Source organism: Portunus trituberculatus, chromosome 33 (genome assembly GCF_017591435.1).
Source record: "Portunus trituberculatus isolate SZX2019 chromosome 33, ASM1759143v1, whole genome shotgun sequence".
In the NCBI taxonomy this organism is placed as follows: domain Eukaryota; kingdom Metazoa; phylum Arthropoda; class Malacostraca; order Decapoda; family Portunidae; genus Portunus; species Portunus trituberculatus.
The window spans coordinates 12,217,096-12,227,618 of NC_059287.1; the positions used below are offsets into that span (position 1 = coordinate 12,217,096).

The following is a 10,523-nucleotide window of genomic DNA, read 5'->3' on the forward strand; positions in this document are numbered from 1 at the left end:
AAAGTAGTATGAAAAATCACAACTGAAAAATTGCTGTGGTAAAATGACGGTAACATTATCCTTCACTGAAGAATAGAGTACATTCCCACCGAGTAGTAATTGTTTTCTGTGTTGGTTTGTACCAGTACGTGCTTATACTTTACTTAGCACTGTTGTGGCTCGGCCCACTTCCCACATACAGGGCAAAGAAAGGAGGACAAGGCTAAGCAAACTTAAAAAAAAAGCAAACTAAAAGTCCTTGGTGGGAAAAAATGCAAAATAGTCATTCATATATATTAAAGTCATACAGAAAGAAAGAATAATAAAGAACGGTAACAATAAAAAGAAAATACATAAATTTAGATAAATTCCATAACAAATAAATATATGCACATAACATCAAACATATGCAAAATTCCTTTAAGGAATAAAAGAAAAAAAAAAGCACAAAAACAAAAGAATAAGCAATCCATAACATATAACATGATTAGAATTATCAACACAAAACTGAGGGAGAGACATAACAGGCATTACCAAACTAAATACAAGACTATGAGAAATCATGCTAAATCATATTGGAAAAACAAGGCAGCCCAGTTCACTCCTTCTGTATGGTGGCCATGAGATGGTGCCGGCATGCCGGGACATGGTGTGGGTTGTGGGGTGGTGGGGAGAGCCTCACTATGCTCTCCTAACAGTGACACAAACAGCAGGGGAGCCTCCGCCGGGCGCCGCCACTGGCCGGTAGCGTTCCTGGCACAGCCAATAGAAAAATACACTAGACACCTTCAGATGCCTATGTTGAGTTTTTCTAGCTGCTTGTAGAGGCCATGGGGGACATAGGGGAGACAGGGGTCCGTCCATCCCTCAAGCACCCATTGATGGTGGCCACAATCTTCCGTGGCCCGGCATCGTTCCGGTGTTCACATAGCCATATACCCTGCAGGACAGTGGCCAAGGCTGTCAGCTGATGCTACTCACTCAAACCATTCATATAAAACTTCAAAAAGCATCATGCTATCTTTCAGGGATAAATATTCCAAAAAGATATACTACAATACATACATAAAAAAAATAAATAAATAAATACGTAAAGAAAATAAAAAACAGCTTACCTGCCAAGTTCCTAGATTAAGTTTGCCTTCTGAAATGGGTAGTGTGAGGGAGGAACCTATAAAGCAGGCTTTTACATGGGCCGGCTGAGGGTGAGCGAGAAAGGAAGAGAAAACCAGTCAGTATTTTATGAAATGATGGAAATAATATATAAGTACAGCAAAAAAATATCTATCATTTAATTGAAAGCAACAGTATGTAAACTGAATTGTAATCTAGATAGTTTAAAACTTTTCTTATTTAACTAAAATCTTACAAATATTTACAATATCAAATAAAAAAACATGTACCTTTAATACTTGTAGCAAATGGTTAAGACAACTATGGTAAATATCTACCTTTAAAAAAGGTTTGGACTTAATGTACATTGGTCTAGAAAAACTAGTCCAAGCACAAACATCATACTAAGTCTAATGAAGCAACAACACAAATTAAAAGGGCAGTAAATGAAAAAAAAATAAATAAATAAACACTGAAAAATATTCTTCCTATACCAACAGCATAACACACACACACACACACACAGACACAGACAGACAGACACACACACACACACACACACACACACACACACACACACACACACACACACACACTTGCAAGCTCAATGGTAACAGTCCTGCTTATAATCTAAGGTTTAATTTCATGCCCCACTCAGATCACAAGTTTCTAAACAAAGTTATCCTCCACCTTAACAAGACATCAGCACATGTAGTGTGTGAAAGGCCTTACCCTTACCCACAGATTGAATCAGGGGAGCTTGTGATCTCACACACACACACACACACACACACACAAACACATACACACACACACACACACACACACACACACACACACACACACACACACACACACACACACACATACACACCCGGTAGCTCAGTGGTTAGAGCGCTGGCTTCACAAGCCAGAGGACCGGGGTTCGATTCCCCGGCCGGGTGGAGATATTTGGGTGTGTCTCCTTTCACGTGTAGCCTCTGTTCACCTAGCAGTGAGTAGGTACGGGATGTAAATCGAGGAGTTGTGACCTTGTTGTCCCAGTGTGTGGTGTGTGCCTGGTCTCAGGCCTATCCGAAGATCGGAAATAATGAGCTCTGAGCTCGTTCCGTAGGATAATGTCTGGCTGTCTCGTCAGAGAATGCAGCAGATCAAACAGTGAAACAGTGAAACACAACACACACACACACACACACACACACACACACACATTGTCGAAAAATGTAAGGAACAACCAAAATTGTTCCACAGATTCATAAATGGAAAAATAAGACAAAAAGAAACAATAGAAAGGTTAAAAGGAGATAACGGAATGGTGGAAGACCCAAAAAGTATGGCAGAACTGTTAAATAGTAAATTTCATGAGGTCTTTACTAAGGAATCCAAATTTGAAACACCACAGGGTAATAGAGAGACTGTCTATATGAAAGAGATTAAAGTAACCAAGCTTGAAATAAAAAGTTGATGACGGAATTGGATGAGGAAAAGGCAATGGGACCGGATGAAGTCTCAGGCAGAATACTGAAAGAATGTAGGGAAGAACTAGCAAGTCCAATATACAACATCATAAAATGCTCAATAGAAAATGGAACAGTGCCAGTGGAGTGGAAAAGAGCTGAGGTGGTTCCCATATATAAGAGCGGAAGGAAGGAAGAACCTTTAAATTACAGACCGGTATCACTAACTAGTGTAATATGCAAGATGTGTGAAAAAGTAATAAAGAAGCAATGGATTGAGTTTCTTGAAGACAACAAAATATTATCAAATAGCCAATTTGGTTTTAGAAAAGGTCGGTCATGTGTGACAAATTTATTGAGTTTCTACTCTAGAATAGTTGATAAAGTACAAGAGAGAGAGGATGGATTGACTGTATTTATTTAGATCTAAAAAAGGCTTTTGATAAAGTGCCACATGAAAGATTACTATGGAAGTTAGAGGAGAAGGGTGGCTTAAAAGGAAGCACATTGAGATGGATGAAGAATTACTTAAGGGGAGAGAAATAAGGACGATAGTTAAAGATATGAAGTCCAAGTGGAGAACAGTAGACAGCGGAGTGCCACAGGGGTCAGTATTGGCACCAATACTTTTCTCGTATATATAAATGACATGCCAGAGGAGTGAACAGCTACATAAATCTGTTTGCGGACGATGCGAAACTGTGCAGAGTCATTAAACAAAAGAGGATTGTGAAATACTACAGGAAGACTTAAACAAGATCTGGAAATGGAGCAAAAATGGGAGATGGAATTCAATGTGGACAAAAGCCATGTCATGGAAATGGGAAAAAGTGAAAGACGACCAGTGGGAATCTATAAGATGGGAGATGGAGTAGAACTAGAAAAAGTAAAAAAGGAAAAGGACTTGGGAGTGACAATGGAAGAAAATAATCAACCGGTAAGCCATATTGATAGAATTTTCAGAGAGACGTATAATTTGCTAAGGAATATTGGAGTAGCATTTCACTATATGGACAAGGAAATGATGAAGAAATTGATAAGTACTAAAATAAGACCTAGATTGGAATATGCAGGAGTTGTGTGAACTCCCCATAAAAAAAAAACACATAAGAAAATTAGAGACTACAAAAAATGGCTACAAGAATGGTTCCAGAATTTAAAGGGATGGCATATGAGGAGAGACTAAAGGCAATGGATCTACCAACCTTGGAGCAGAGAAGAGAGAGAGGGGATCTGATACAAGTTTATAAATTGATTAACGGAATGGATGAAGTGGATAATGAGAAACTGATCCTGAGAGAAGAATATGACTTTAGAAGCACAAGATCGCATAGTAAGAAACTAAGGAAGGGACGATGTCTGAGAGATGTTAAAAATTTAGTTTCCGCAAAGATGTGTTGAGACTTGGAACAGTTTGAGTGAGGAAGTGGTGTCAGCAAAGAGTGTACATAGTTTTAAAGAAAAATTGGATAAGTGTAGATATGGAGACGGGACCACACGAGCATAAAGCCCAGGCCCTGTAAAACTACAACTAGGTACAACACACACACACACACACACACACACACACACACACACACACACACACACACACACACACACGCCCGTAGCTCAGTGGTTAGAGCGCTGGCTTCACAAGCCAGAGGACCAGGGTTCGATTCCCGGCCGGGTGGAGATATTTGGGTGTGTCTCCTTTCACATGTAGCCCCTGTTCACCTAGCAGAGAGTAGGTACGGGATGTAAATCGAGGAGTTGTGACCTTGTTGTCCCGGTGTGTGGTGTGTGCCTGGTCTCAGGCCTATCCAAAGATCGGAAATAATGAGCTCTGAGCTCGTTCCGTAGGGTAACGTCTGGCTGTCTCGTCAGAGACTGCAGCAGATCATACAGTGAAACATACACACACACAGGGAGACAGGATTGCTATTAATCTGTTCCTGTCAAGCTGCAAGGTCACAAAGCCTTGGCTTGCATCCCCATAACTATTCCCTGCTAGGTGAACAGGGGCTACACTGTGAGAGGAGACAAGCCCAAGTAATGTCCTAACAGCCTAGGATTCTAACCTTGGTCGTCCTCTCAGTTGTATGCTATGCATGCTAGCCCCTATACCACCAAGCAAATAATATCACAAAAATAACACACAAAAAAAAACAATACACTACAAAAATATCGAACAAGCTAAACAAAATGTTTTCCACAAGCACAACTCCCAAGGGGCCACATTTCATCACCATGTCATGCTTACCATAAAATGAGCCACTCAAAACATCAAAATGACATTAGTATCTATTCCTTAAGACTGCCATCACCTGCAGCACTAAGACACCACTATGCCGCACCATAACACTGCACACTTGCCCAATAAGGTCGCGGTGCCAAGCCTAACACACTGGGCACCAAGTGACAGGACAAGCAACTAATATTTGCTGTTTGTCTATTGCCAGCTTTCAGAGTCACTTGCAGTTGTTTTCAAGGTGTAGATACAAAGACCATTCACTCCATCTTTGTATTCACAATCTTAATGAATTTGACTGAACATGTCATTATTTAACCTTATAATTCATATCATTATTATATTTCAAAGTGACCATGAGCATTGTCTATCTATCTATAAACTCTACAAACACCAATACTCAACCTACGTTAACAACTGAACACTCCACTAAAACTACACAGCACCAGAGATTTTCATACAATTGCTATTTCTATGCCTATATTATGGAACCTTTTATCAAGTATCCAAACAATGTAACTGACATATATATGAAATCAATGTAAATATACATTGTCACTGGGTGTCAAAGATGGAGGGGCGTAAAACTACAAATGAAAGTGCCACCAGACTTATGAGAGAGAGAGAGAGAGAGAAAAAAAAAAAAAAAAAAAATGGATTAGGGGCATGACTAATCTTCTCAGAATAATAATCCTCACATCAGTCACAAATCATTCACATTGAAATGGTCACATTCCCCACAGCTGTGTATTACATATGCACAAGATAAAAGGTTCCATACTGAGCCTGCATTTACTATCCTAAGTTTTTACATCACCATATTTCACATCAATGAAAAAACAGTGAAAATTAAACCTGTTATAGTATTTCCTATGAGTAACATCTTGAAACATAAAACTGGAAGCAAGTTGTTGATGAACTATCTAAGGCTGAGTAGTACAGCAGTACAGGTGCTGGCTAACAACTCACAGCGAAACTGCTGATGTTGAGTGAACACTTTTGTCCCAACTTGACTCTAATGAATAATCCACAGATTCAACACTAATATGCAAACTTGACCTAAGTCAGCTATTTTACAGGTTCTGTAAAAACTACTCCTATAAAACTGATTAATGAAAACAGACAAGTTACCTGCAAAGACAAAATTTAGATACTCTTTGTTTGTCACTGCCCAATATAAAAAAAAAAAAAACCCAGGTCTGTCAGTAAAAAAAATTACTGACTTGTTGAGACATACAGTTTCAGTTAGCAATGTTCTTTTAAACAGTATATAACTGAAGTTTTCAGGTAGTTATGTCAAGTAAAATTACAACTTTTTAATCAAAAGTATAATTGTTTGTGGCAATCCAGGCTGTAACACAGCTTAACCAAAAAAACTGGTAAGTGTGTGTGTGTGTGTGTGTGTGTGTGTGTGTGTGTGTGTGTGTGTGTGTGTGTGTGTGTGTGTGTGTGTGTGTGTGTGTGTTCTAGGTGTGCAGTGAGTGTGTGTGGCACATAAGGACCTGCTGGACATCCTGGTGAAGCAAACACTTGTCTCCATTTGGGAGAAAGTTAGTAGGTATGCTGTTTTCAGTGCGGCTTTGTGAATGGTCACAAAACCACAAATTTCAGTTAATCCTTGAAACAGTTTTCACTAGAAGTAAAAAAAAGAAAAAAAAAATACAGTGCTGCATATACTTAGTAGCATACACAGGTGGGTAAAATGTAGCCCCTTTCTTTGTTAATTCCACAAACTTTAAATAGGAACCAAAAAATTTTGTGGACGACTAATATGATGATGTGCAAAATTGGAAAAACAATTTACCATATCATCGGGGCCTTCACAGGAATGTCGGTAAGGCATCCCCTGGAAAAAAAATGGAAATCTATATTAAAAAATAAACCAAACCAAAACACTATTGATGGGTGGCTGCAGTCGAAGGTGTTTTGGAGGGAGGAGTCAAGGGATCACTGCTCTAGACAAAAAGGGAGAGTCAACGGAGAGTCAACAACAGAAATCAAAGGAAAATGGGACAATTTACAGCACCCCTGCAAAATAGAGTGTGTATGCTGCTGCTGTCCATGCAAACTCTACACTCTCTAAGACAAGTAGCATGACCAATCATAAATACAAACAAACCATGGTCTAAGGTTGAGACTTTGCATTTGGTAAGAAACAGTTACCATCAACAATGACTCCTTCAGGCCTATTTACCCGGCCGCGGAGAGTCTAAAAGTAAGAGAATAACAATTGCTAAGTGGCTTCTGCACTTCTAGTAACTCTAATCAGGGAGAGGTCAAGTCATGGACGAAATCACAAAATAAAACTTGACTTAAATGACTCAAGCCTATGTCTAGAGACAAACTACCCTATGAGGAATGCAGCTCTCACTTTAGGAGTAATGTTACAAAAGCAAGAAAACACCTGCAGTTTAAACACCATCTTGATCTCAAAACTAGGTGTAATATACCATTTAGAACTATTATCACAAAAACAAAAAGTTTAGCAGTCATTACACATTTTCTTCTAATCCAGACTAGCTAGGATGGAGTGTGGTGAAGTCAGGGCTGCCTGCTTACCATTCCTCCTCACACGTACACACACACAAACACACACCCTCCAACCCACATACCTCAGGCACTATTTTGTTGAGCATCATCTCCATGTCATCTCTGACATATGGATCCCAGTTTTCGTTTAGCGCTAAACTGGCTGATGTGTGAAGAACTGCAAGACAAGGCTGGCTTTAGATCACAAGGCCCTCCTCCTCTTTCAAACCTTATGTTAATGGTTGATCACTATTCAAACAATTAAAGGCATTGTACATACACAGTGGACACTATCTTAATCTAAATTCAAAGGAGCTATTCACAATTCTATACTACTGTTCATTTGTATTCTCTACAGAATTACACGTCTCCTCCTCTTACAAACTCCTATTCAAACAATTAAAAATTCTCAATATAAATAATGAACACAATCTTAATCAAAATGTAAAGCAGCTTGTTCATAATATCTGTACTAGGTAATGTTAATTTGTACTCTCAACGAGATACAATAAGATTATACTATGTCTAGAATAAAGTGCATGAAGATATTAAGTTCTTTCTATAACATGAATCTAATCAAAAGACATAAAACTATACGAGAAAAAAAAACTATTTAACTTAAGACAGAATTCACAGATGATTCTAATGTGATGTATTGCCCTCTCATTTTTATACAACTCTGCATTTACAAAATAACATGTTTCATAAATGTGCCATTCATAACTAACACCATATCTCCCACAACAGTACTCTTATGACTCATAAATTTCAGAAGAGTCTAACTTCCAAGCTTATGAGAGAGAGAGAGAGAGAGAGAGAGAGAGAGAGAGAGAGAGAGAGAGAGAGAGAGAGAGAGAGAGAGAGAGAGAGAGAGAGAGATTCACACCATCAGGTAGCTAAATAAAGTCAAATGTAATACAGCATGCAATATCCACATACACAACACATCATTCAAGAAAAACCAGCAAAACTAAACACACATAAATAAAAGATAGCTAGCTACAAAGAAAGGAAAAAAATGATCCTAGAAACCACATTAATTTCTAAAGTTTGAGGTTCGACTAGCAAGACATAGTGGTGATAAGACTGCTGACACTACCCTGACCATCCATTACTATTACACCAACACAAGCAACACACCACCCCTTCAGCACCAATGTCTCCAAAAGAAAATACAAGAACGACCACACTATTACAGCAACATCATCTACACACCACCTAACTTCTGCATCAATGTCTCCAAAAGAAAGTAAGCAAATGACCACACTATCACTGCAACACCACCAACACACACCTAACTCCTTGTGTAATGTGCATCCATCCCTCCAAAAGAATATAAGCGAATGACCACACTATTACAGCAACATGACACTTATCTCCTTGTGCATTCACTGTCTGTTTTGTGTAAGTGCTTTTGTTCCCCTTGGCCAGTTTTCTCCTCTTACATTAAAAGAGAGAGAGAAAAAAAAAAAAAACATAGCTACAGAAATCCTAAGCACAATTCAAACACCCCACCTACCCCTGCAACTCATAGCATTATTTCCCACATATTTTTTTTATTCTGAATATTGCAAACCTACTCAGTTAACATACATCTATCAAGTAGTAGATAGAACAGTAAAAGAGCTGACTGTCTCATCTTAACTCCCATACAAACATATCTTTAAGTTGTGAGTGGAAAGATAAAGTTGATAATCTCATCTGTCATCCGCAGGTAGTAAGTAACACAGTAAGAGTTGATCATCTCATCTTAACTCCCTTATGAGTGAATACCTTTTTCAGATTTTGAGTCGGAAGATAAAGTTGATAATCTCATCTATCATTCACAGGTGGTCAGTAAAACAGTAAAAGAATTGATGGAACACCCTGCCTGCTTCTGTATATCCATCTTCCTATGACCTAAACTTATTTAAGAGGGAGGTTTAAAGATATTCATCCCATTCTTTTGGCTAACTCTCCCAGATCTGTTAAGGAATTGGCACTGTGGGTCTTTTTCTTTAATCGTTTCTGTTGCTCTTGGCCAGTTATCCCTTCTAACATAGAAAGAAAAAAATTAAACTCGAGCATAAGACTGAATGTCTTTTCAGGTTGTAAGTGGGAAGACAAACAACAATAATAAGATAAATGTCATCGTTCTCACACAACACAGTGACAAAAGCCTAACTTAACACAAACATGACATCAGTATATAGAAAATATGAAAAAAAAAAGAAAACAGAACACAGTGACCAAAGCCTACCCTAACACAAACATGACATCAGTATGTGGAAAATATGACAAAAAAAAAAAAAAAAAAAAGCACAGCAACAAGAGCGATAAGCAGAACAAAATAACAAGAATTAAGAAGTTGTCGTTACAAAGGCTACACCTCCGAATCTACATCATCATGTGTCACCCATCTGGTTAAGACCCTAATGCAACTTCATCTTATCCTTATTATTATGTCTACAGGTAAGAAATCATAATAACACAAAAGTTAGGGAAAATATTATGAATCATCAGCAAATCGACACTTATCTCGGCTAAACCCTGACCTGCTACTGTCACATTTAGCACGACAGTAATTGCAAAGATGTGTCACTCTGCATACGCCTTAGTAATAGTCTAAATATTTTAATGGCTAACTTCACCTAGCTTTACAAATCCCCAATGGTCACTACTAAAGCTATCAAGGTCGTTTTCTAGTAATTTTTGCCTTGGCTTCAATAATTCTGTGCTCTTTTAAAATATACAGCCATGTGGCCTTGAAAAACGATCATTAAGAGAGAATATGTGTAAAATACAAGCCTTGACCTTAGCATAACCTGACCTTAACCTAACCTGACCCAATTAGAAAAAAGAAAAAAAAAGTGTAACAAAAAAAACATACATCCATACATACATACACACAAACATAATACAACACCAGACAACAGAATGCGAAGAGCAAACAAGGATACAGTTACGGCTCACCCACACACCAGACACCAGACACAACCTAACCTAACCTAACCTTCGCCAGTCACAGCCACGCACGGCAGCCACCACCAAGCAGGGCAGCGCACCTCGGACATGACACCACCCAATGGACACGAGAAAAGATGAAAACACGCACAAACACACGCATAAACACTTCACAACACCAGTAAATAGGCCGAGGGGAGAGGGGACTAAGCCTACTCACTCTGGACATGCAGTAGGCCTACGGAGAACTGCCGTAGCTCGGGAATTTCCTT

At 38.7% G+C, this 10,523-nt stretch overlaps 1 protein-coding gene across 1 annotated transcript in view; it reads right to left on the minus strand.

Annotated features, from left to right (window-relative positions):
- Nucleotides 1-268: 268 nt before the first annotated feature.
- The window catches only part of LOC123512340 (UPF0047 protein YjbQ-like), a 10,600-nt gene continuing 345 nt past the window's right edge, over nt 269-10,523 (minus strand). The window contains exons 1-5 of the mRNA XM_045268679.1: nt 10,472-10,523; nt 7,392-7,486; nt 6,584-6,625; nt 1,095-1,178; nt 269-919 (exon numbers count right to left, since the gene is read on the minus strand). The exon at nt 10,472-10,523 is cut by the window's right edge and continues 345 nt beyond it. Of these exons, the coding sequence (XP_045124614.1) occupies nt 791-919; nt 1,095-1,178; nt 6,584-6,625; nt 7,392-7,486; nt 10,472-10,523 (402 nt within the window). The 3' untranslated portion in view covers nt 269-790. The remainder of the gene's footprint in view (nt 920-1,094; nt 1,179-6,583; nt 6,626-7,391; nt 7,487-10,471) is intronic.